Below are 27,878 nucleotides of genomic sequence, written 5' to 3'. Positions count from 1 at the left end.
CACCAGTTTTTGCTTTCTTTGTGTTGAATTTACTCTATTTGAATGTTTAGCGTTTGTGAAATTATCATTCATGAAATTCCGCCTTTGTTGCCCTTTTTTCTGCCCTTTTGGCTGCCTAACCGTATATTTTTTTGTAGAAGCAATTTGGAGCTCTTTATTATGCATTGGCTACCCTACGCTATGCTCATGTCATAGATTAGAGGCATGGTGTGACCTCGTTCCATGTGGTTAATATCTTGCACATACTTGTTTCATGAATATGCTTTGTTCAGTGCCCTTAAGGAAATGTGTCTGTAAATTAAAACAAATTATCCAAATCTCTTGAGCAACTATTTTTTCTCTTGCACACATTTATAGTTCAATTTAGGTAGAAAGAGCATCTGTCCATAGTTTCTGAGATTTTCCATTCTTTTCAGTGAATGCAAATGTATGAATTTGGATGGCTAACATGGCTTTCTTAGAATAAAAATGTCTTTTAAAACATGCTTGTCTTGAAAAATATTGAATTTACTCTTTAAAGAGGCTTGATTCAGATGACCACAGTTCCCATTGAGGTACGGATGAGTGATATGATTGGCAGTCAAGTGATTTCAACAAACGCTGCAGTTCGCAGGAAAAATTGGCAGAGCATCTCGACAAAGTTGAAGGAGAAATATGCTATTACTATTTAGCATTGATATTCTGTGCTGCTGAAGACAATTGAAATTGCTTGCTTGGTTCCAGTCTCACAAATTAATATTTGTGATGTACATGACCTCTGATTTTATTGAACCATGAGGTGTTTTGAGTTACCCGCGCAATTCTGAATTAACTGCATGGTCCGAGAAAAAGTTTTGCATTCTTTGCTATGGGATGATGGGAAGCAAGCCACCAAGCAAAGAGAAATGGTTATGGCATCAAACATCTTATAAGTTAAGACCACAAGTTGGAAAAAACAAATGTAACAGTTTCCCTAAAGCCTTCACTAAAGCCTTTTATTTCCCTGTGTAGTCCTTTTATTGAGTAGGCCTAATTTGTGTACAGCTCTTACCTTGCTTAAGTTATTGGGTTCTTTGTGATGATCTTTAATTTTAACCTTTGGTTTTTCCTTTTAACTTTGTTCTCATGAGTGTGCAAACAGTTGTTGTATTCCATAAGTTTTATTTTATTTTTTTTGCTTAATTTCTTCTAGAAACATGTCATTCAGGTTAATCAAAAGGTAGGATTGAAGTTGCTTTGTGCAATTACCATTACACATACTTGGCTTTCTAGACCCTTTTTTCTTAAACTTCCTACTTGTGTGTGTTCTGGAGATGAAATAATAACTGCTAAAGGAACATGGCATCCTTATAACGCTGCTAAGCATGCCTTGTGCACTCTGCTTTTTTTTAAAGCAGTGATTGAGATTTGCTAAAATTGTTCTTACTTTATACTAATACACTTAAGCATGCAAATGTGTGAACAGTGTGCTCGTGTTAACAGATTTTAACATGTTTGTTTTTTGCTGTGAAAGGTAAGTGCTGTACTTCATATTGAAAATAATATACATTTGATTACCATGACATAATTAAAGTATTGCCTCTGTATTCCTCATTCACCTTGCTGGAAAATGATTCTTTATATAATAGTTTTATTGCCATTTTTAGACAAACGGCACAAACTGCATGGTGGGAGTAATAATAACAAACACTTATCAGGTGCATTTGATCTTTAAAGCAAAATTCAGGAATACACCTTTAGTGTTGCACCTATTACTTGCCCAATCCTGGGGTCCCAGGAAAGCTACTTGATCAGTTAAATCACTGAACTGAGATGCTGAAATGATCCACCACGGGTCCGAGATATTAGTGTATTTGCACCGGCTGCTCCTCACATGATATATAGGTGTTACAAGGAGAGAATGTTTGTCTAATTCCATAGCCTCTGCCACCTCCACCCCCATAAATCTAGGTACCTCCCCAGGTCTCCAGTACTTGGCATTGTTTATTTTGGCTAAGTAAAAATTGCTGCAGATGGGCTGCAGCCAGGTTCCCCATGATAAATCAAGATCCTGCACCAGAACCAAGAGCACAGTTTTAGGGTTAATAATCATCCCACCATCTCAGACAGAACCATAGCAATCTTCCCCCAGAAACCTTAAATCATATAACCGCTTCAAACTGTATTTAACAACCAGCATATGCATGGCACTGAAGGCTCTCTCCTGCTTCCCCCTTCCACACATGCTTTGGAGTGAAATACATCTTGTGGCGATAGTTGTATTGGGGCAGGGGAAGCCTAGCCAAAATTACCTCCTCCCTTTGGGTCATTCTTGCCTAGGTTTGTTCCTTGGCTATTAAGAGCCACACCATTTACTGTGCTCCCTCTGGCTACAGAAATGATCTAATGCATGAATTATGTTCTATACCCTTTCATCTCAAGTATGTCAGTCACCAGCTTCCCCTTGAGTGGGCTAAAGTTAGGAATGTCAGTTCAACAAGCCCTTAGGACTTGTCTCAGCTATGGATGTTTATAGCATTGTTTGTGGAGGTCTCCTTTAATTGCAAAGTCAGCGAAGGATCTAATGTGATCACCTACTTAGACATTGCCTAGTTTGGCTAACCAACCAGGTCCCACATAGAGTAGTTCAACAATGCCAAAAACTTGATTCATCTACTTTGCATGGCAGTGGTGAGCTTAACAAGTCAACCTACCCTCTCAGAAAACTTGAGTCCCTTACGTCTACAGTCGCTTACCCCCTTAGTGGCCGGTGGTAATTTCAGAGGTACCCAACCACCTTAGAGCATTTCAAAAAGAAGAAAGAGGCTGTCTGATGGATAATTTTAGCCAGTTTGCTCCCCGTTAGAATGTCCACTACACCCTAGCACCAGATTGGATCTGGAGCTTTTTCAGCAAGTGTTACTGCATACCTGCAGGTGTTGTCATTAGATTCCATGGCTGTTTTGCATTGCCTCTGGGAGAGACAGCATGGGGCTATATGCAGCTACTAGTTCTGCGCTCTGACACCAGTTCCTTTCTTTCTGCGCCATTCGATCAGGAGCTCTGCTGTCTAACTTTTTCAAAATTTCCTAACTTATTCAAAATGTTTTTTCAAACAGTGTGCAAGCACAATGTCTCCCCTGAATGCCAAAGGTTTGATTGTGTGCCACAACTGCAGGAAATTGATGTCTGTTACGGATTCACACAACATTTGGGATGCATGCATGACTCAAAGTCCTGCGACAAATGCTCCCTAATGCACCGAAGGCCATCCGAGCGTGAGACAAAAGCTAGAATGTCACTAAGCACAAGAAGTGAAAGGCTTCAAGCTCTGGACCCCCTTGTGATTCAAGTCCCGTCCTCCTCTAAGTCCAGCCGTCTGGTAAGTCAAAGACTAAGTAAAAAGACAAGTTTTGTCATAAGCATCAGAAGTCTAAATGGGAGTTCTCTCCCTGCATCACTCTTGTTCTGGGAAAAGTCACACAGTCGCCACTTGAAGGATTTGACTCCACCCCCAACACCCAACTCTCAGCCTATCCAAAGGCTGGTCCAATGTGCTGCACCAGAGTTCCCGGGCTGCTATCAACACTGCACTAGGTTGAAGCCTTCAGTGAGGCCATGTTGCACCTTTTCCAGAAGATGCAGGCCCCTCTAGAGTGTCTTTGGGCCCCATGGATCTGCAGGAGTCCTATGGCACACGTTCACGGGCGGAGCCTGCCCCAGCACCAAGAAATCCCTTTAACTCCAGCCAGTGCCGACCCATACCACACACCTGTGCTGATCACATTGGTTCCGACTACTCTGACACCAGCTTTGGCTCCGGAGGCACTTGATCCAGAGGCACCGGCTCCAGGCCTAACTGCTTAATCCCATTTCAGATCTGGAGCTGACTTAGTACATGCTCTGCCAGTGTTTCATTATGAAATAACTAAGATTCAGCTTTTGGTCTGAGCGGACTCCCAAGCAGTGCCACTACCTTGAAGCCAGTAGTACCAAAGTTGTGAGACTTTTTTTGGATAAGATTGAGACGTTGTCCAGGGCATTCAGAGAGTCCCTCATGAGGATGAGGAGGTGAATAATCAACTCCCCCTGTTCATTACTCTGATGCAAGTATAAATTTAGACTTGAAAAATGTTAGTGGCCTGCATACTTCTCCTGAGAGAGAGTTGGACTAACCTGTGGGCCCTCTTCAGTGGAGAGTGTCTCATTTGCATTAATGGTCAGCAGAGCCACAGAAGTGTTGGACCTTCAGTTGCCTATGGTGGAAAGAAAGGCAAATGTGCTGAGCTCTTGCAGTCTAGGCATACAACTTCAGTGACCTTGCAACCCTTTAATGAGACTCCACCAGAAACTTTGACGCCTGCCTGACTTGTCTGAGCTGTGCTTGGTTCTCTAAGTAAATTGCTCTATAGCTAGGTATCATAGGCTCACGCTGGTGGGTCCTTGCCTTGCTGACTTAGCACACAACCTCTGGGAGCTCAGTGGTTCAGGCTTCCACCAGCAACGTCAACCCTGATATGTTCCCAACTGCCTCACCAGCCAGAGAACCAAAGTGTATTGCTGCCTTTGGAAAGACTGTTTTCTCATCTGCTAGTTTGACATTAATGTTTTTGAATTTTGTCTACCTTTTGCTAGGACTCTATACATAAATGCCTTCTAGGTGGTCAGTGAGGTCTTACCCACCATTGCCAAGGAATTCAGAAATGGGTTCTCACAAACTATCTGTGATGAACAGGACACGGCCAAGTACTAATTGAGCTGGCCTAGAATCAATACTTTGAGCAGGTCTTTCAATTGGCACCAGTGTGGTGTACACCACCGAATTTTCTGGGAAAGTGCAGGGGTTCCTATGGATATGCCATTTGCCTTTATATAGAAAAGACTAATTCAGACACGTTAAGGCCTGTCCTTTTGGCGTGCTGTCTCCGGCCCACTAATTTCACCAACAGTACAGAAAGTTAAGAGGATACTCTTGGGGCCTTGCTTATTGCCAAACACACCCTTCACAACCCTATTCAAAAGTCTGTTAAGCTCTTCTATGGTGCCATATAACATGTTGGAAGCAGAGACAATGGCCACCAGCAAAGTCAGAAATCTTTTCATACTCATTGCCTGCCACAACTGTAGACTCCCTCTCCCATAGTTATGGGCAGGATACAGTTTTAACTGGTTGACTGGCGAACAGTTACCTCTGAACAATGGATGCTGCAGGGTGTTCATCTTGGTTAAGCCCTCCCCTTTGTTTCTGCCCCCCCCCCCTTTGTTTCTAACCACCCCCTGCTCCCCCGCCTTCCTCTGCCTCCCCCTCCACACCCCTCCGCTGTCTTCTTTTTGTTCAGACTTTGGCACACCATGTTTCCCTCCATATCCAGGAAGACCAAAGGGGTCATAGCATGTGTTCCGAAGCAGAGAAAAAAAGATGGTGTTAAATCCATATACATTTTGATGCCCATAAAATATGGTGGCTGATTTTAGACCTTCTGTTCTTGTACCCCTTATTTCAGGAACACCAGTTCAAGATGTTGACTCTTCCCCCAGGTCCTCTTTGCCCTGGTCTAGATGGTGTTCTCAGACTTGCATGGCATGTTGCTGTCCTGCAGCCCCTCAGATTCTTTCTTGGGTTTGTGGTGGGATTAGAATATTTTGTTTACCGTCCTAACCTTCAGCCTCAAAGCAAACCCCGGGTGTTTACATAGGTCAGATGGTGGTGGTCATTGCCCATCCTCGCTGGGTGAGGGATACACATATTCTCTTACCTCAACAACTGGCTGTTAAACGGAAGCTTGCCACATTTAGTTGGGGGTCAACAGTCTCCCTGCTGTTTTCCCTGAAGTTGTTGATCAAGGAACTGAAATCCCATCTTCAGTCAAGTATATATCCCTTTTTAGGGGTCACCCTGGAAACAGTGGCCTTTCACCCCCTCATTCATCAGGTTATTAAACTGATGTTTTTGGCCTCTCCTGTGTGCAGCTTGCTGATTATACGTGTACGTGCTTGTTGGCACATGGTGGCTCAACAGTAGAACCTCTGCCTGCAGTGGGATCAGCACTGAGGTTTCCTCTCAAACAACATTTGTGTTAGAGAAGAGAGCCTGGGACATTCACTGGTGGATGACAGAAGCCAACTTGGCCTGTGGCAGGGCATATTCCCTACCCCACCTAGAGCTCACAGTAGTTACAGATGCACCATTTCTGAGGCGTGGTGGTCACCAGGACTAGATGTAAATCGGTGGGCTTTGGTCTCCAATAGGTAGAGGCACGTAAGTTTTCTGACTCTACTTTACATTTGGTGGTCCCTGAAGTCCTCACTCGCGTCAATCAGGGGAAAGTCAGACAAGGTCCCGACAGCCACCACGAGGTACTGCATCAATCAGAAAGAGTGGTGTGATTTCTTGCTAAGAGGCACTGGGGCACTGGCAGTTCCTCTATCTTTAAGGGAATCTGTTCAATAGCCAATCATTTGGCAGGCTTGTTAAGTTCCAAAGCAGAAGAGTTCCTCAGGCATCATCTGGTGGATCATGACTGACGTGTACCCAGAGGCGATTCAATATGTTTTTGCTAACCCAGGGCGTTAACTCCGCTCCGCTCGTGGAGTTCCCAAAAACTCTACTTCGCGTTGTGGAGTTTTTTTCCTTGCTCTCGTTCGTCAACGTCATGTTGGCGAACGAGGATAATCCACCTCCCAGCGAGATCTTTCCAAGTTTGCGATCGTCAACATCAAGTTGGCGAGCGCGAGTGTGGAAAATCAACCTCCCGGCGAGATTTCTCAGCGTGGCGGGTGGTCAGATTTCTCATTGTGTGGTCGGTCACGTATGCTCGCGACCGCTCACGTTGAGAAACTGTCCATTCGCGTTGAGAAAGCTGCAGCTAGAGTAAAAATCTACTCGAGCGGCAGAAAGGAAAGCAGCACCCGCTTGAGCTGTGCATGGTGCCGTTCGCGATGATTGCACAGTGCGGACAAGCATCCGGTACTGCGAACAGCATTCTTCTAGCGGAGTTTTTTCGCCGTGAACTCCGCGCTCATGGTTAGTTTTTGCCCAATGGGGTGTTACTTGGGATTATCTTTTCACCACTGCCGAGGACATTCAACTTCATGACAATTGGGTTCTGGAGTTTGTCAGCAAGCACCCTGCGAGGCGCATTCCGCTTGTAGTGTGGCTGAGATTTCTTGTGTGCTTTTCCACCAATACCACTTTTTCCTCGAGTTCTGAGGACAAGGAGAAACGGGGCTCGTATCATCCTGATAGCCCCAGATTGGCCCAGGAGAGACTCGTACTCTGATTGCCAGATCATTTGTACCCCAACCATCTACCTTTTCGGGAGAATCTCCTGTCTCTGTAACAGGGCCTGGTTCTGTACCTGAACCACCACACACTATACCTCCTTGCATGAAGATTTAGCAGAACCAACTGAGGGAGTTTAATTTGCTAGGTGAAGTGGTGGATGTTATCCTGGTGCTGTTTATTCTTATTGTTGGTTGAAGTTTGTGGTCTGGTGCGAGGACCAGTCAGTCTTATAATTTTCAGGCCAAATTATCCGATACTGATGCTGTTGTATATTCACAACCCTGGCAAGGATTTGCTGTGGACCGATAGTTATTTAAGTCACCTGTAGTGAAGTGTTTTTTTAAATGGCTCATCTTCCCTCCTGCCCCCTTCATCATGCCACAGTAGGACCGTAATTTGACCCAAAGGTTCTTCATGTCCACACCTTATGAGCGTATGCACCACTATTGCCTGTGGTTGCTGACCATTAAATTCAGTTTTCTCTTTGCGCCATGACAAAGAGGTGCAAGTCCTGTCAGTACAGCCACAAAATACTGCCTTTTCCATGACAAACTGGTGCTTTAGCTTCTAACGTCTTTCCTACCAAAATCGGTATCTCCCTTACACGGCAGGCAGACCATCACACAATTCATCATTGTTGAGAAAGGTAGGGTGGTTCAGAAACTAACTTTGTCCAGATTGATTGTCCTGTTCATGTAAATGGGCAATGCCGTGGACAAGAAGGAACCACTCGAGGACCATTTAGTCTCATTTCACCAGGTCACCACTATTATGTTATTGAGAGGTGTATCTGATAGAGACATGTAGCCACAGATTCCTTAACTCAGAATATCTCCCCAGGCGTCAGACAGGATCCGGAAAATCTTTTCTCCCCAGCAATACCTCTGCACGCCAGGAGGTGGCGTTGCCTGGCTCTGTCCTGACGTCATCCACAGAAGTGACATCAGTGAAGCCATATAAGCCCCTCCCGGCGTGCTGACGTCAGTTTTCTTCTTTTCCGCGTCCTAACGCGGATCCGGGAAAGTGATACCTCTGGCCTGTTTTTGTTGTCTTCAGGCCTTCTCAACGCCTTTTTGTGTCAAGGAACAGTGTGTTCGATGCTTGCAGGCTTCAAGCCTTACTGGTCCTGCTCGCGACAGATGTCAGCAACGGACCCTCACGAAATCTGTATGTGGTGCTTGGGCGAGCACCACGACTCCGTGGAGTGCGATGCTTGCCGCCAGCTGCAGCCGAAATCCCTGCAGGAACGCCGCATGAAGCTGCTGTCTGCCCAGATGTGGAGACGTCCATGCGGCGCCAGTCCTCACAGGAGGACGTTCCTGTTCGGGGCTGGTCCTGGGACCGTTGCCGTCATTCGCCTACCTCAGGTAAGCACAAACGGAAGTCGCGGAAGTCATCGGCTTTGTGTCAACATCACGTTGGGGCCCGTGGCTCCCGGTCTTTGCCGTACTCTGGCCCCCAGGAGTCGGACTCCGCATATCCCCCGTTTCAGGGTGCTGGGGCGACTCCACCTCAGGACCCTGCAGTTCTTTCTTGCTGTTTGCAGGGCTGCAGACATTTTTAGGATGCAGTCGCCCTCAGTCTCTAGACCTTCGGAGCCTTTGCTGGATCTTCTCCACCAGGGCGCTGGGGACATGGAGCCATATTTGTCTTTTGCGGAGTCATTATTTGACATCTTTTGGGACGTGGACGAGGCCCTCTTCGTGAGACCCTGTGGATGGTGCAGTGGCACATCGCCATCGCCCGGCTACCGAGGACCCCGCCTGTTTGACCCTCCATCCTGGGGCTGGAGGACTTGTGATTCAGGCAGCTCTCTCTACCACTCCTGTTCCATTGCATCCTCCCACTCTGGAGTCTCGGTGGTTGGAGTCATGTGGCCGCAATGTGTTTGCATGCGCCAGCTCGGGACTTCGGTCCCTAAACACGTTGTGTGTGTTTGCTCGGGATACATTTGCCCTTTGGGACTCTGTCGAGCAGCTCCTCCCCTCCTTGCCGGAGAGCTCTCGTGCCGATCTGGCCCACCTAATCTGTGATGGCCATGATATGGTCTGCCATGGACACCACTGACTCCGTGGGTCGGGCTATGGCCAGGTCGGTTGTTCATGCGCCGCCATGCGTGGTTGCGCAATGGCGTTTTCCAAGAGCATGTTCAGGAGAGGCTTAGAGATCTACCATTTGATGGGGGTCACACTTTTTGATGCCCATGCTGATTCGGCGGTCACACGCCTCCTGTCTGTTTGATTGTCTTCCCAGGTTTTAATCCTCGTGGAGGATTTTTGGTTTTGTGACGGTGCCGTCACTTTCTTTTCTGTTACCAGTTGTGGGTTTCAGATGTTCTGGGTTGTGTGGCTGTTCAGTCGTGTTATTTCCTTATTCTGGTACAGCTGGTTAAGCTGTGTTTACCTTTCTTTTGAGCCTCTGCCTATGAGCTTGTCTCAAGAGGGACCCTTCTTTTGTAGGGTTGCGCCTTACCCTATGTGGGGTATTTGTTCGCTGTTATATTGCAACTCTTCCTTACCCAGGAAGTTTTGCCGCAAGTTGACTTTCCTACTGTTGTAGGATGGCTCCTCTGGTGAGGTGTATGGGGTTGGTTTCTCTCCAGGGGTTAGAATTTGGTGTCTATAGTTGGTCCATAGTACATCCCCGCCTCTGTGGGAGCGTCCTTCCCTGCTGTTTCGTTGGGGTTTTGTCACGCCTGTTTTTTCCTGGCGTGTTCTTGCAGCCTCGCTGTGCCAGTCTTGCCTGTCTACAGGTGGACATGCCCCCCTGGGGGGCAGGTTCCCCAGTTCCGTTCCGGAACAGTCTCTTATTCTGGGAATACTTGCCGTTTTGGTGCACACAGGTTGTGGTCTGTCTTTTCTTGTGGCGCAAGCACTGTCAGGGTTCTTGTCTAGGGCACAGGGAGTTCCCGCCGGCTCTCTCGGCTGTGTGTTGCCTCCTACCCCACTTCCCTAGCAGGGTCTCCGGTCCCTTTTTTTTGCAGGACAGGGGGTCCGGTTTGTCTGCTCCTGCCGTGTGCATATTTCTTAGTTCCTCAAGGAGTTTCTGCCACCGGATCTGTGCTCCAACCCAGCTGTTTCTCGGGGTGTGGGTTCTTACTCCCATTCGTAGCACTGGTGTTGGGCTCCCCACCAGCTGTTTTTCTGGGTGTGAGTTATTACTTCCATTCTGGCACAGTTGCTTCTTTACTGTGCATGTATTCTTTTCGACATTCTCCTTGTTGGTAGACTGTGTCGGTCTACGGCGGTGTATGCTTTTTGGCGACGGGCTTCTGTCTGTGCCTTCTCTCAATCCTTTACTGGCCTCAATCCTTTACTGGCAGTGTTGTGGTCTATGTTCCCGCCTGCCTCACGGGAGACCAGGTTTCTTCCCCCTCAGGGTACTGTTGCTTTTTTCTGCGTTCTGTTATGCCGCACACCGGTACAGTGGTACCGATTGAGCGACTCCCCTGTTTAAGGTTTTGTCACTTCACGTATGTGTGGCGACATTCCTGTCTCTTTGTGTATATGTCGTGGGTTCTACATGCCACGGGGATTCTCGCATACTAGGTTCTTTTTGCCCTAGTATCAGGCCTTCTAGCTCTCTCTCTCCTTCGGGATAGAGTCCTCTGTGTTCCTGGCTTGACAGGTTATCCCCTCACAGTGGTACGTTTGGCTGCATGCCTACCTACTGAGCTTTTGCTCGATGGTCACTCTTTTGTCTGTTGGCACTAGACTCTGGGTTCGGCCCTGCCAGTGTCACATGTCCTAGGGGGTACACATTTGATGTGTGTTTTTTCTTAGACACAAAGGCCTCCTGTAGCGGCTCCTGTTCTTGGCCGAACAGTCTTTGGACTGTCCCCTGTTTCATTTTGGCATCCACTGTGGTGTATGTTCAGGCGGTATGCTCTACCGTTGTCATGTTGTTTTGCCCCTTTGGGGCTTCGGTCCTCCTGGATCATAGGGACCGGTGCTGGGATCCTTCTTTGAAGGAGTCACTGCATTGTTTCTTACGTTGGCACTGACCTTTCTAGTTCTGTATTTCCTTTCGTCTGTGTCTGGATGTGAGAGGTCTCACACCGTCCCCCGCCTGATTTTGGTGTCTTTGCCGTCCCTTGTTAACGTTCCTTACGGAGTTTCCAGGGTCTAATGTCAGTTGCCCTGGCATTGCGGTTCCCACCGTGTTTCGTCAGCCTTTTTGACGAATGTGTTCTCCTGGAACTTGGTGGTTGTTTTGCAGATCCTCCTCCTATGGGGTATGGCTTTGTTATCTATTCTAAGTTAAGGAATCTGCGGCTAGATGTCTCTATCAGATGGAAGAGTTACTTACCTTCGGTACGATATATCTGGAAGAGACACAGTCTAGCCGCAGATTCCTTAACGCCCGCCCATCTTATCCGCTCTGCGAAGCTCTTTTCATATGGTGTTTTTCCACTTAGCTCCCCCCCACCTTCCCCCTTTCTGGTGGCCTTGGTCTTCCGGAGGTGTGCTCTCGCACCTCACTCTAGGGTGGGGTGTTTTGCGTGGGGCCCTTCGGCCTCCCCTCCATCCTAGTGTTTGCTTGGTGGCGTGTTCTCGCACCTTCCTTTGGCGCAGGGGGTGTTGTTCGGCTTTCAAGCCTTTTGGCTCTCCACTCCGTCCACGTTTTTAGGTGGATAAGGTCTATACTTTTCACTGCCTTCTCATGTTGCTCCACCTGTGTTTCTAACGTGTGGAGTTCTTCAGTTTTTTATTCCCTCACACCACCCACGCCTGTGCCTCCTTTCTATGGCAGCCAGTTGGGTTGAGTTCTCTTTGGTGCTACAGTCCTTCAATCTCTGGAGGGTGTGTAGTGAAATTTCTGGTGGTCGTTCATTTCTAGACACTTGTCTTGCAACATGTTGCTTCAATATTGTGGTTCTTTCAATTTCCCTCCTGTGGTGACATGCTGTGCCTGGCTTGTCATATCTTTTGTGCCGCAGCCGTTACCCCCTCGAGGTGGGGCACGGCTTGCCAATTTGTTGGGCCCTTGCTTGCAGCGAGTGCTCTGTGAGCTCCCTTCAGTCCCTCCGGGTACTGGGTGCTTTTTCAACTTCCTATTGTTTCTCATTCCAAATGATTTGACTCTCATTTTCATGTTACTTATTGTTGTTGTTTCAACGATTTTGCTCTTTTTTAACACCAACTGTTCCTATGCTATCGCAGTTTTTCAGCATGGCTCCGCGTTGTGGCGCGGAAAAGTTTCCTGTAGAAAACTGACGTCAGCACGCCGGGAGGGGCTTATATGGCTCCATTGACGTCACTTCCATGGACGACGTCAGGACGGAGCCGGGCGACGCCACCTCCCAGCGTGCAGAGGTATTACTGGGGAAAAAAGATTTTCCGGATCCAGTCTGACGCCAGGGGAGATATTCTAAGTTAAGGAATCTGCGGCTAGACTGTGTCTCTACTAGATATATCGTTACGAAGGTAAGTAACTCTTCCTTCATGCGGTACATCTGCCAGACTGCCCCATGACTGGCTGTCCAAAACGTCACCAGGCATTATGGTCTCTGTGCTCAAGTCTGCTATGGGAAGGGCTGTTACGCATGTGCTGTCTTGCAGGACTTCTTGGTGTAAGTCCACTCCTCAGACCCTCTTCCTATTGGGACGTACTGCCTTGGTATCTACTTGAAAGGTAATTAATCTGCTGTAAAATTATCCAACAGAATAACAAGTTACTTAGCTTTGGTAATGCTCTTTCTGAAGTATACTTGTAACCGTAGATTCCTCACTTTAGCATAAGACTTGATCCAGGAAATTTCCAGGAGTGCTTCTCTCCTGCATACTGGTAGGTGGTGTCCTACGGCTCTGTGCTAATCCAATACTGCTCCATAAGCAATAAAAGAGAGCTGCATTTGAGCACCACCCATGCACGGTGGCTTCAGTTCTGGCGACCCCAAGCAACACTTTGACAGCGGCAAAGGAATAGTCTTCTCTCCCTCATCCCACTCTCCTGTCCTTAACCCTTCCCCCACCCCCCGGAAATGACATCAAGCTGTGCTGCGACTGCAGGAAGCTTATGTCAGCCACAGATCTTCACCAGGTGTGCGTTTTGTGCCTGGGACAGGCCACATCTCAAAGTTAATACATCTCTTTGTATTGTTCCATATGCAAGAATATGATAACAGCACTAAACAGATATGTTTGAACTATAATTTTGTGTAACTTCTTGTCCTATTGTTTACGCTTGATTTGACAGCGTCATACTGCAGCACCCTTGTTTCTAATAAGCGCAGTCTGCTAACCGGTTTAATTAGGTGTGCGCTTCCTCACATACTCATCTAGTACTTTGTGCCACATGGAACCACAAGGGGCCTCCACTTGCTCTCCGTGGCGGCATCTGTCCCCATGGGAACTGTTGAAAGGCCCATACCAACTCAACTACAGACTTCCAATCCAGCTCTGATATCCACATCAAGCTCAATGCCGAGGATTACACCATCGGTGCTGATTGATGACCGGGTGCTGACACCCATGTCCGAGCGTGAGCTGACATTGACTCAAGTGAGGCTGATGTTGTACTATGAAATCACAAATGGAAGAAAGTGCCTCATTCGCAGTAGTGGTTCGGAGCGAAGCAGAGGTACTAGAGTTACAGCTGTCCTCCATTGAGATTAAGATGAATGTTTTGACCTATTCTAAAGCCTGAACCAGCAACATAGAGGTCTTGTTTCTATTTACTGATGCCCTCTCATATGCCATGATGGCTACATTGTAGGAATAATGTTCTTGTTCATCCGTTAGTCAACTAATGGCCAGGCAACCTAGGTTTGCATGTCTGAGGCAGACTTTCTCAACCAAGCACCATACTCCAGTAAGTCTTAATGTTGATGCTTTGACCAGTAATGTGTATCCTAATGTCTTTCCAGCCAATCCCTCAGATTGGGAATCCAAAAGAATTGATGGCTAGAAAAAGTTTTCTTCTGTCTGGAACTTAAGTCCATAAATGCAGCATGTATGGCAGATATACACATGCTCTATAGGGCATGGCTATCCCAATAATACTGGTGGTCCGAAGAACCTTAGGTCCGCCTTAGCCCAGAAAATCCATTATGGGCAGAAAACAGCAACATAAGTCAACTGTACCAACTTAGATACCACAGATTGCTTTGGCAGGGTAGCCACTACCAGGTTGTTGCTCCTAACACATTCCTGGATGATAGCTGGATTTTCTGGGTATGTGCAAGCATCGCTGACGATCATGTCCTTTGATGCATCTTGCCTCCTCGGAGAAAGGGAGGACTGTACTCCTTTGGACTGAGGGACACCAGTACCCCAACTCTTTTTTTACCTGCTCTTACGGCCACCAAATTCACTTTAATTAGGCCTCTGTGGCTGTCGACAAACTGGTGTGGGGCAAGATTTAGCCCTTCCTCCCAGGTTGGCATTTCATTATGTCAGACAGAAGCGTCTTTTAGATTGTTTAAAAGGGCTATGCCTTACCTTTCTTCTCCTTCTCACTCAATATTCCACATGCACCCGAACTAACTACGGAGGAGCATCTGTTGATCCTCCTTCCTTCCCGAGAAAGGATGCTGGCCTCAGGTCTTTTTGGGCCTGAATTACTTCCTGCGGAAGGTCAAATTCAAAATGCTGACATTAGTGCATATCCCATGTGCCCTGTACCTGGAACAGTGGATGGTTGTGCTTTGATCTGGAGGATGCATATTTTCATATACCCATCCTGTAGTCCCACAGGCGTTAGCTGAGATTTGAGTTGTGCCAGAAACGATTTAAATTTACCATGCTCCACTTCAGCCTCACCTCTGGCCTTGATTGTTCCAAAAAATAATTATGGCGTGATACCTGCCCATCTTCCTTTGGTCAAGAGTCATCTAGCTGCAGATTCCTTAACTTTTGAATTGTCCCCAGACGTCAGACTGGATCCGGAGAATTTTCAGCAGCACCTCTGCGTGCCGGGGGACGGCGCTATACGGCTCTGCACTGACGTAGTCTCCAGATGTGATGTCACTGGTGCCAAATAAGTCCCCTCCTGTGTGCGGACTCAACGCAGATCCGAAGAAACAGTTCCTCAGGCCGTTTGTATTTTTGGCCTGGTTTGACTCCTTTTTGCCTCTGGTAGCAGTGTGCCTATGCATTCGGGTTTTAAGACATGCGAAACCTGTGCTTGACAGATGTCTGCTACAGTCTCCATCCCATCTGCATGTGGTGCCTAGGGGAGCGCCATGACTCCGAGGAGTGCAATGCCTGTAAATGGCTGAAGCCTAAGGCCTTGCGGTAAAGGCGAATAAAGCTGTTGATGGCGCGGCTCTCCTTGTCAGGGCGCGGCTCTCCATCCGACGTCTGTTTCCTTCCGGCTCTGAGGTTTCTGCCCAGGGCCATTCAAGGAGCCGTTTCTGTGAGCATCGCTCAACCAAGTTGCGAAAATTCCGTCGTGAGGGATCAAAGTCTTGGCGGCCTTCGGCCTCACTGTGTCGTGACGTGGTCTCTGCTGTTCCTCTCGTTCCTTAACAGAGGATATCACACAAGTGTCGACCCCGTTGCCTCCCTCTTTATCCTGGAGCCGGGGCTACTATGACCCAGATGCAGGCATACTATAATGCTCTGCATGCCTTTTTTGGGTCTGTGCCTCTCCCTGGACCACCTTCGGGCCCCAAGAAGGTAGGAGATACTCCGACTGGAAACACGCCTGCGCGTTCGCCCTCCGTGCCGGTCAAAGACTTTGACTCCATGCCTGGGGTGATCTCTGCATCAGTGCACAGCCTGGTGCTGCTTCTAGTTATGATGCTGGCGACATTGGATGAAGTTGTGCAGGATGCAAATAGGACGCCGCCCCGACGTCAGTCTGCACTGGAGACTCCGCTCATGGTGCATGACGATACAACACCACCCGGCGCCGAAGACGCTGCTCATAGCAACTGCTGTTCCCGTGGCTTCTCCTTTGCATTCTGAGGTCGGAGCTGGCTCTGTTGTTGTTTTTCCAGCATCAGAAGGAGATGCCAGTGAGGTCGACCACTTGATTATTCTTGTTCAGCCTCTTGTGGAAAGTTCTTGGGCTGCATTCAGTGAGGATGGTAGTCTACAACCTTCTCCTAATTCTTATCAGCTTTCTCCGCCACGAATGGTGAGGGAGGCTAGTGCAGCTTTTGCTGAAGCTGTAAAGAGAGCTGCTGGTGTCTTGAAATTGCAGCTTCCTTCTGTAACTTTGTCATCTGATACCTTGTTGGATCTCCTTGATCAGGATGTGACAGGTGTTGAACCCTTACTGACTATGGAGAGTCTTTGTATGATATTCTTCTGGGAACTTGGGCGAGGCCAGTGACCAGAGACTCTGTTGATCATGCCATTTCCCATCGCCCTGCTCCGGACGACCCTGTCGGTCTTCCTCGACACCCTACTGCTAAGGGGTTCGTCATGCAAGCTTCTGCGACTTCACAGAATCCAGATATTTCTCCCTTATTTCTACCAGGTAGAGAATCTAGGTAGTTGGATCGGTGAGTCAGGAATATCTTTGCTTCGGCTTGTTCGGCCTTGAGGTTGTTAAACATGTCTTGTGTCTTTGGCAGCGCCCCATGTGCTTTATGGGACACTGTCACCCATCTGCTTCCTTCCCTTCCTGAAGGGGGTGAGGGCTGAATACTTTCAGCTTGCGCAAGATGGCCGAGAGATGGCAAAGTTTAATATTAAGTCAGCGATGGACACCACTAATTCTATTGGTAGAGCCATGGCTCGGTCTGTTGCTCTTTGCAGACACGCTTGGATTCGTGTGTCTGATAATGTTCGGTAGAGTTTGAAAGATATGACCTTTGATAGTGTTTGACAGCCATGCAGATTCAGCGATACAACGCCTCATGGCTGGTCACTTGTAGTATGGCCTTTTCAGGTCTTTTGCTTCTCTTTTATGTAACCCTGGATGTGGATCTTTAGGTTTAAGGAATTAAACCCTGCCTCTGCTTTTATTGCACTTTGTGGTGTTAAAGGTATTAAGCACTACTTCTTTGTTACTACGAGAGTGTTTGACTCCGCATTTTTACTATTTTTATCTGCAAATTGTCTTTGCAGCTGCATAGCTGATTTGTTATTTTATTTTACGCTGATGAGGAGCTTAGTCAAGAGTTCATACCCTTTTTGGGTATATGTCTTACTCTATGTGGAGTATTGGTTTGCTATTGTATAGCTTTTTAGGTGTACTACTTGCATAGTCAATTTGTTTGCTATTAAATAGTTTTCTCTGAGTACCTAGCCTTGTGCGGGCATCAACTCTGCTATAAAGCTTAGTCCTTCTTGGACTCCGTTACATGCTCTTGTAAGGGCTATTGTTGTGGGCGAATAGCCGTTCTTTTCCTCTTGTGATATCCTTTTTGGGTTCTTCTTAGCCAGGGTAATCAGTGCAGTTCGTTTTCTCTTCTTGAGACGAGTGCATATTTATTATGAGTGCTTCAATTTTTGAAGAGTTGTACTAGTAAATTAAGAGTTTATGGTTGTATTTGGAATACACAAGTTAGTGGCTTCCTCCTGTGTGGAAGGCTATAGGTAATTCCTTTTTTCAGTTTTGGAACATAGCGGTGTGAACTCTCTCTTTTTGTTGTTTTTTTGTAAATGATTTTTATTAATTTTCAGCAAAATTATACAAATAGCATCGACAGAAATCAAACTTTGGCATTACAATGACAGTAACTTGAATGGCTTAGGAGGAATATCGAGAGAATCTAATACAGTGAAGATTTTACACTTTGTTAACTAAGTCACCTCTTATTTCCACGGTAAGGTACATTTACAAGCAGTTACGTGAGGTGTAGAGGAAAAAGATCGCAAGTACTACACAAATTCCATCATTTAACTGTATATGAATAACAAAGTGAAATAACAAGAAAAAGAAACTAAAGGTCGATCCTTACATATGGGTTTGTGAACATCTGTCTCTTAAGCTGCCTGAGAGGGAGTGTCAAACAGTTAGGGCTGTTTTCGGTCATGCATTACATGGTAGGAAGTTTTTAGGCTTAGTAGAAAGCAGTTCTGGTAATTCTCCTACAATGTTTTTGCTTACGTTATTCTGTCTGAAGGTTGGCTATTACGGTCTTCTTGTGGTATGTATTTAATTTTCTTTGTACTTAACAGTCCATGAAAAATCATGGCTTTTGCTTATTGAACAAGTGTAAATGGGGGGGAGGGGGGTGTTCATTTATTTGTATATACAAGAACTTGTCAGACTTGTGATCAAATTTTGTTTTGCATCACAAGTGTAGTTGTATGTGCTTGTTGGTGGTAAGGATTCGTTTTTATGTATGATCTCTTTTTAATGTATCTATTTTTATTATTATTTTTAAATATTTTAGGTATTTCATCAATAGGTGCTATACCTTTTTAGGTCTCGCCTGCGAACGCAGCGCGAAGCGCTGCTCGCAAGCGAGATCTATTGTTGCTGACTTGCCTCGGAAGTGGGACAGGAGATGGGCACGCGCATGGTCTCGGCGGATTTGAGTTGGTGTACGCGCTTCCAGCCACAAGGCGTGCACATCTCCTGTCCCCCTTCCCTCGCAAGCCAGCATGCAGTTTCACTTTCGTCCTCACCATGTGCACGTTCACGGGTCTCTTTCAGTCAGCCGATGTGCACCCGCAGCGTCTCTTCTCTGGCGATCTCAGCACTTTTGCGCGCTCCCCCACGCTTTCAATTTCGCAAGTCCTCTCTGCTGTTGTTTCCCTTTATTTCCGTCTCCCCCTCTCTCTCTCGCCGGCTCTGTTTCTCCCTCTCGCTGTATTTTCCTATTTGTAATAAACTCTTTTTAATGATCTCTTTTAGCTCCTTCACTTCCAGTCTTTCTCTGCCTCGCCGTAGCTGTCTCTCCTCTCTCCACATCCTGCCCTCCTCTGTCCCTCTCCCCCCCCCCCCCCCCCAGGTCTCGTATTCCCTCTGTCTGCCGTCAAACGCCCTCCACAGGGTGCCGAGCGCCTGGAGGCGGGAGTTAAGTTTCACACACCGAGAAGGGAAGGAGATGCGGCGGCTGCCAGCGCTCCGCACACCCGGCATGTGAGTACCGATTCAGTCCTTATCCGGTCCGTGCCCCGTCCTGGCCCCCTCAGCGCCCCTATGCTGCCCGCGCGGATCCCGAGGCACCTTTTGGGGGTCTCATAGGGAGGTGAGGGCAGCCTCGGCCCTCTGGTGGGGAGGGATCGCCTCCCTACCCCTCAACTACAGCGAGGATCTAGGGCAGACACCGACCCAGAGCCGCGTCCTTCCAGCCCCCCACCAGGTACCCTCCTGTTGTCAGCCCTGGGTGCCCCGACCCTCCCTGCCAAGGCTGCACACTTTTTTTTTTTGCAGTTTTATTTAGCACGAACTCGACCCGAAAGTATCAGAGCTTTAAATGAGCACCGGCTGTCTTACAGAGGGACTCATTCATGTTTAGGCGCAGTCGAGTGATTTGCCCAGGACACACAGGATGTTTGAGCCTCGCGACAGACTCGAGCCCGGTTCCCCAGCTACAGAGTCGGCCGTTCAGCCACACTTGAACCCTTTGGGGGACCCAGTGTGCGACTGACCTGACGGCTCTGCTGTCTGAATGACTGACCGTCTCAAACTCTGTTTGTGTAACTGAGGGCTCGGATTGATCTGTGACTGATACTTCTGACCCCTGTGATTAGTTCTGTGTGTGTGTGAGGGGGAGACAGCTTTGGGACTGACAGTAATAACCCCTCCGTGACTGACAACTCTGGCCACTGTGTGTGTGTCTGTCTGCTCTATCCTCTTTCTGACAGATTGGTCTGACTGTACAATTGACAGTTCAGACCTGTATATGACTGACTGCTGGGACCTCTTTGGAAACAACTGACCTTTTGTGACTGACAGCTCTGACCTGTGCACTACTGACAGCTCTGGCCTGTATACGACTGACAGCTCTGACCTCTGTGTGACTAACTGACCTTTTTGTGGCTAACAGCTCTGGCCTGTATACAACTGTCTGTACTGGCCTGGATTCGACTGTCTGCTCTGGCCTGGATTCGACTGTCTGCTCTGGCCTGGATTCGACTGTCTGCTCCGGCCTGGATTCGACTGTCTGCTCCGGCCTGGATTCGACTGTCTGCTCTGGCCTGGATTCGACTGTCTGCTCTGGCCTGGATTCGACTGTCTACTCTGGCCTGGATTCGACTGTCTGCTCTGGCCTGGATTCGACTGACTGCTCTAGCCTGGATTCGACTGACTGACTGCACTGCCAGCGCTCACCCGTATACAACTGACAGTTGTGATCTGTGAGAATGACTGACCTTTTTGTCTGACTCCCCTTACCTCTGGGCCAATCACTGACCTCTTAGTGACTGACTGCTCTCACCTGCATATGACTGACAGCTCTGACTGTGAATGACTGACTGACTTCTTTGTGACTAACGGCTCCGACCTGTATATGACTGACCTCTGTGTTACTGATTTCTGTGCGACTGACACCTCTGCTGGATGGGTGGCAGGTGTACTACCCCGACTTGTGTCAGAGAATGAGTGTGTGTGATAGACAGACTGCCTGGTCTCTGTGGGGCGGACAGGCCACACAGGCAGGGAAGCCATGCCGTGGAAGCTGAGACCACCTTTCCTGGGTCTACCTGCACGTGCGCTCCAGGGTCAGGATACAGTTTGTTGTCGCTGGTACTCACACACAGTGTAGAAAATTCACAAGCATCTTTATTCAGTCCAGCCAACAAAAAAATCAAAATCTACTAGAACTAGTGAGCATTTGTTTGAAATCTCACATGGTGAACTTCCAAACGCTTATTTTGTTTCAATATTTGTAATAAAAAGGGGATTAGCATCAAAAGACTGCTTGCAGGTGCCTCTACTACTCCATCACCAAGAAACGGTAAATTGCAAAATAGAACAAGCATTAAAAATGCAACAGGTCTCGCCTTTTATTAAGTTAAAGCCATTTGCATTGCTATACAATACCATTAGAAAAGCAAATGGCTTTAACTTGTTTTAAAATGCGCTCCAAGCGCGGCGCGGCGCGCTTTAAATGTACAACATGCAATTTATCTGAAAGCTTCCATGTCAATTGCAAGCAAAACAAAGCCGTGGCTGGTAACACGCTATCCTTTAAACTGCAATTGATTTAATTACAAGTGAGCGAATGACGCACGAAGGGAAAAAGACGCGTGCAAATACTGAAACGCAGCATACTCACTTTATAGTGCACCATACCACCCCCTGAGCGGCCAGATGCCACTTCGGCTACTACCGCTTTCGCCACCGCGCTCGTATGTTCAGTGTTTGTTGCCGCTGATCGCCTCAGCTACCGCTTTGCCAGCGTTCGCGCATGCGTAAGCCACTGACTCACTCACACCTGTGGCTCTAAAGAGAAGGCGGAGGAGTAAATTGACAAACTAGACCACATACTACTAAATAGCCAAACAGGTGTGATGGCCATATTGGATGTAGCTTTACTTGCTCCGTGATTAGCTACCCAAGTGACCTTGCGGACGTGTCCCTTTTATAGGAGTTTGTCAACTAATGCTCCATCTTGGCCACTGAGCTCCCATAAAAGCAACTGGAGAGAATTGTTATTAAGAGAAAACGAGTGGACTAAGAGGATCCAGGTATCAATTGTGCAAGTAGACATGGCTGGTAACATGCTACCCTTTAGACTGCGATTAATTTAATTATATCACTTTATAGTGCGCCATACCACCCCATGAGCTGCCAGCCCCCACAACACTTTTCACCCTGGACTCTACGTTTAAATAGCCGCAAGTGTTTCCAGGCAAGGCGGCAGCTACATGTAATTAAATAACTGCTCTGGTGGCTCCTTTTTTACCATCATCTCGGACTCTGCATGTTTTTCCTTTGCCAAGCGATCAGCGGAGCTCCTTTCAAGGAGGGCGGGGGGCTTCAACTTCATTTAATCTCCCCGTCCTGTACCCCAAAATCAATTCCAGCCAGAGTATCGTAAGATTGCAGCAGCCATGTCGAGCTGTATGTGTAAAGGGCGGCAGCTACATGCTACAAGTAAGTGACTTAGTAATTAAATAGGAGCATTTCTTTTCAGCATGAATTTAAATGTTTTCCATCTTGGTTGGTACTTTTGTGAGCTCCGTGATTATGTACAAAATGGTATGTCTGAGCTGCTTTGTATGTGTTTTGAGGAATGCTATCTTTTATCTTCTGCAGTGTTTATGTTCACGAGGACTTTTAAGAAACATTGGCATCTCTGCAACTACATGTCCAAATGTAGCTCCGGGGGCTTTGTATATAATTTCTTTTTTTTTGTGCCGTTTTTTACAGCGCGAAATCGACCCCAAAATACTTGGGTGCTTTACATGAGGGATAGTTACATTACACAAGGGCACATTCATTTTTGGTAGGCACGTGGAGATTAAGTGATTTGCCCAGAATCACAGAAGCATTTGCAATGTAATGTGTCTCGTATTACTGAAAGTTTGAGCTATTGGTGTTGCTAATAATAGTTCCATTATTGTTAGCAACGGCAATAGCTCAAACTTTTAGTAATGCGAGACCTATTGCATTGCAAATGCTTGTTCACTAATGCTTTGGACTGATTTCTCAGTTCTGTTTAACTATTATGTATACAGAGTATACATGGCCGTGTGCATATGTGTTACACATATTTGGACTTCGATTTTCTTTTTTTAAAGTTTTTTAATGTAGATGTGGTTGCTTCTATTTTCTCGTTTGCCTTGTTGCCTCAAACGTGTCCACGTCTCAGTCATGTTCAGACTGTCGAACCATGGCTCTGAAGGCCATGTGGGGGCAAGCTTTGTAGATCCTTGCGCTCTAGCAATAGACATTGGCCAGTGAAATTCTGTGAATTATTGGGCCACTCTGTCTGGTGAGAATATATATATATATATATATATATATATATATATATATATAGATAGATAGATAGATAGATAGATATAGATATATATAGAGATATAGATATAGATATAGATATAGATATAGATATAGATAGATAGATAGATAGATAGATAGATAGATAGATAGATATAGAGATAGATATAGATATAGAGATAGATAGATAGATAGATAGATAGATATAGATATAGAGATAGATATAGAGATAGAGATAGAGATAGATAGATAGATAGATAGATATAGATATACGTGTGTGTGTGTGTATATATATAGATATAGATAGATATATATAGATATACGTGTGTGTGTATATATATATAGATATAGATATATATATAGATATACGTGTGTGTGTATATATATATAGATATAGATATATATATAGATATAGATATATGTGTGTTTATGTATATGTGTGTGTATGTAGATATGTGTGCATGTATACATATACATACACATCTATGTTGCAAAATTTTAAACAGCTGGTATTATTGATGAATACCTATACAAGATTCAAATCTGTTTGGTTTCATTTTAACTTCTTTACAGTGCATTACGTAATTTTCGAGTGGTCGTTTTGTTAAAACAAATTTCTTTACACCAGGGAGGTATTATTATTCTTCTTTCTTGGTGTACGGATTATATCTCCAGTTTTTGCGTTGATGTTCATTCATCTTGGTATAATGGGAATGAGTTCTGAGAGTCCTTTTTGGATTTTATCAGGACAGTTCTTTCTCTTATATTTCTTTATTGTCATGAAGAATGCGGATTACACGGCTTTTGTGTTGTATTTGGCCCTTTTGGTCAACCAGTTTGGTTTCCCCTTGGGGGACAGTGAGTAACATCTGATAACTGTCAGATGGTTGTTTCGGGGTTTACTCCTTTTTCCTCAAGGCCCGATTCTTTTAGGCCTGTAGGGTTGTTTATTATTTTTTTGTTCTGTGACAGTGATCATGGATTCTAGTAAGAGCCAAGCTCATGTTCTGCTATTACTACGTTCATTTGGTCAGTTGTTAGTTTTGACCGGCTGGTTCACTTTGAGACGTTTCGTAGGATTAGTTCGCAGACCCTCCTCAAGGGGGCTTTAGCTATGGTATTTAATTCAAAAGTTAAGGAATCTACGGCTATATGTCTATCAGATGTATAAGTTACTTCCCTTCAGTAATGCCCATCTTCCCCTCTCTGCTAAAAACCTGTGAGACGAGGGTTATATCCTGTTTCAATACTGGTTTATACACCAGGGGTCTCTAGCTCACATAATGGTGACTCAACAAACATCTTGTTGTTGTCTCATAAGTCTTGTCTTGGTATTATACCTATCACTTCCATTTGTGAGTGATATGTAGAGTGGGGAGGTGTTTTCCTTTGCATTGCTGGTTATGCATTAGAGTGCAGGGTTACACGTAGCTTAAGCTTTGTTGGTTAATATGGGGTTTTAACCTGAAACTCTTTGACTGGTATTAGCATACCATTTCATGTTAATTCATTATGTGTTTAAAAGATTTTGATCCTTTTTGAGGACACTGTTTCCAAAGCAAGTTTCTAAGATGACTCTGTGTTCTGGAGCAGATGTTTCCACTGAAGAAACTAACGTCCTTGTGCCGGAGGGGACTTATATGGCGCTGCTTACATCACATCCAGAAACGTGATTGCGGAGCTGTACTGCACCGTCCTCCGGCATGCAGAGCTGCTGCTGAAAAGTTTCTGGATCCAGTCTGACGCCTGGGGAGAATTCAAAAGTTAAGGAATCTGCTGCTAGACTGTGTCTCTCCCAGATACTATATTACCCAAGGTAAGTAACTTGTACTTCCGTATTTCCGTACATCAATGACTGACCATTGAAGGAAGGTTCACCGCAGTCATTCGTTGGCCACCTCCTCACAACAGTGGAATAGGTAAAATCGTTGGGGCTCAGCATAAATGAGTCCGGGTCCTGTCTGATCACCTCATAGAGCCTATTATTAATTGGAGTGGTCCTAGATATAGTGAGGTTCAAGTGCTTTCCACAGTGAGTATTTTGGGCTATAATCCTGCTATATCTGATAGCGACAACCTAGCCGCAGATTCCTTACTCCCCAGGCGCGAGACTGGATCTGGAATTTGTTTCCCACAGCACATCCTTGCACCGGTAGAGGGCATCGCGCGACTCCATATTGACGTCGTCCTCAGGATGTGACATCAATGGAGTCCATATAACCCCCTCGCCAACGTCGATTCCTTCTTTTCCACACTTGCAGCTTCGATCCAGAGCGGTTTAGGGACTTTTTTTCAGACCCCTCTCGAAGTCTTGTCGAGGGAACAATGTAATTTTTCAAGCAATGTCATCTGGGTTTAAACCCTGCAGAACTTGTGATAGACAAATGTTGATCACGGATCCGCGTACTGTCTGTTTGTGGTGCCTCTGAGAACATCACGACTCCGAGGACAGCTGTTTTTGCCAGCCTTTTCGACAAAAGGCATTGAAAGAGCGCTGTATGAAATTCCTGGCAACTCGCTTTTCTGAATAACCGCGGTGTCATCAATCCTCACCGATGTCTAGGTAACGGTTGAGGAGTCGTTCTGGTGAGGAGTCTCCTCCATCGACGTCAAGGAAGGCTTCAAGAACCCAGCGGTCAAAACGCAAGTCTGGCGCCGTCTCCCAACCAATGGTTGAGGAGTGTATGAAGGAGTCTACGCTGCGCCTCCCTAAATAACCTGTAGGCAGGGCAACTCTAGCCCAAATGCAAAAGGTTTTTGGCCATCAGTCTCAATCTGGTGCGCCCTCTGGCCCCAAGTAGATTGGAGGTACCCTGGCTGTATCCCTCACAGGTGGGTTTGACCTCGGTGGCAGTTGGGCACTCAGATTCTGCTATCGAATTCGAGGTGGTGCCGGTGCACAGCCCTTGGATGTTCACACCTTTGGCGTCTGTTCAACCTTTGAAGTTGGGCTCGCTGGTCGGCGTCGACCCTGGTGGTTCAGAGTCTATTCCCATTCCTATTTCCGATTTTGAGACGACGACCCAACGGCGTTGGACAATGCCGGGTGCAGAGCCGACAGTTCCATCTTCTTTGGATGACTTCACCTGCTTTTGTTCAGCCCTTGTCAGTTATTCCTACACAAATACGCATTTTGGGACTGAGGGAGAGAACATTGAAGGTAAAAACCCTTTGCATGCTGTCCAACCTCCTGTGGAGGAAAATTAGCTGACAGAACTGTGGGAGGTTAGTGGATTAGAGTCTTCTTCAGTTTCAGATTTACTTTCTCCACCTGGTATGGCAAGGGAGGAGAGTTCATCCTTACCTGAAATACTGAAGAGTGCAGCAGTGGCTTTGGATTGCCAATTTCCCTCAGTGGACTTGTCCACAGATACTTTGGTGAATATTCTTTATCAAGCGGAGACAAGAGTGGAGAATGTGCTCCCTTTTAATGAATCGTTGTTTGATCTGCTTTAAGGAGCTTGGGCAAAACCTGTGACAGGAGCTCCAGTTGACCGGGCATTGGGCCATAGGCATCGAAACTCTTAGTCTCCTACGACATCCCTCTATAAAAGGGCTGGTGGTTCAAGCTGTCACAGCTTCTTTCAACCCTAATGCCCTTTCTTTGGTTCTATCAGGCAGATAATGCATATGTTTAGAAAGTTCTGGGAGGAATATATTTTCTTCTGTAAGCTTGGCTTTAAGGTCTCTAAATACTACATGTGTAATGGGCAGGTTTTCTCATGATTTGTCGGACTCCGTGGCGTAGAGGCTACCTTCTCTGTCAGAGGAAGCCAGAAATAAGTTATTGCAGGTGATACTAGATGGCTGGGAGGCAGCAAGATTTACCATCAAATGTAGCATAAAAGTCTTCTCGGAAGGAGAGTGAGAGGATCTGCTCTGTGGGGTTTTCTGAAGTGAATTTTAGTAAGGCTGCGGAGACGAGAACCCTGTTGAGGTGGATAGTACTCTGCATCAAGATCTCCTGCCTACTGGTCAGGAAATAACAGTTGGAAGGTCTGAGAGCCCATTCCACCGGGGCCAAGGCTGCTTCCACTGTGCTGGGTGTTTGTCCTTGATGTCTGCCAAGCTGCAGCATAGGAGTATGCTCACAAAACACTACTGCCTTGATGGAGAGGTGTGCAGGACAGACTGTTAACCATTCAATTTTGATGGCATTTTTAGTTTGAGTCCACTCTATAGATCTTAACCCGTGGGAGTTCACTCCATAAACCTGACACTTTTTAGAAATTCTGCTTTGGTATCTATACAAAGTTGAAGAATCTGCGGTTTTAGGTATCACATCAGAAGGACAAGTTACTTCCCTTCAGGAATGCTTTTCTGTTGAATACACTTACCTAATAGTTGAGTCCTCTAAGCCCTCTCCTTATATGGAGTAGCCTCTTTTTAACAATTAGAAAGGTTCCAAATTAGAGATCAGCACACAGTCACCAACAATTGTTTTCTGCTCTGATTCTGAGGGTGCATAAAGGGAAAAGACAAGACATTTGATGTCAGCACACAGGAGTGACTGTGCTACCTACCGGCTCACAGGAGCATTGTGGTAAAATTCTCAAGATCCAATCTGCTGCCTGAGGAATATTTTAAGGTTCAGAATCTTTTGTTAGAGTACCCACATTCAAAGAGCATTGCGAAAGGTACGCAATGTGCTGTCTCTACCTGTAGGCTCCTTACAGCTTTCACTACCCCTTCTTCTGTGAAGTGGGCTTTAAAGTTCTAAAAACATTCCAAATTACATTTTGCACATCGTTGTGTTGTACCTGTCATGATTGTTCCACATTTGAGGAAGCGGACAAGTTTTAAAAGAAACCTGACATTATGACTCGGGTTGTGCATAAAT

General features: G+C 46.3%; 1 protein-coding gene across 2 annotated transcripts in view; it reads left to right on the top strand.

The window, feature by feature from the left end:
• MARK3 (microtubule affinity regulating kinase 3) overlaps window positions 1–27,878 on the top strand; it is a 696,418-nt gene that overhangs the window by 600,996 nt on the left and 67,544 nt on the right. The window contains exon 16 of one of the 2 annotated variants that reach the window (XM_085626304.1): window positions 1,172–1,198. The exons of the other annotated variant lie outside the window; for it this stretch is intronic. Coding sequence (XP_085482430.1) covers window positions 1,172–1,198 — 27 coding nt within the window. The remainder of the gene's footprint in view (window positions 1–1,171; window positions 1,199–27,878) is intronic. 2 annotated transcript variants of the gene reach the window in all.

Source organism: Triturus cristatus, chromosome 9 (genome assembly GCF_964204655.1).
Source record: "Triturus cristatus chromosome 9, aTriCri1.1, whole genome shotgun sequence".
Taxonomy (NCBI): Eukaryota; Metazoa; Chordata; class Amphibia; order Caudata; family Salamandridae; genus Triturus; species Triturus cristatus.
This window is presented reverse-complemented; position numbering and strand designations above follow the sequence as displayed.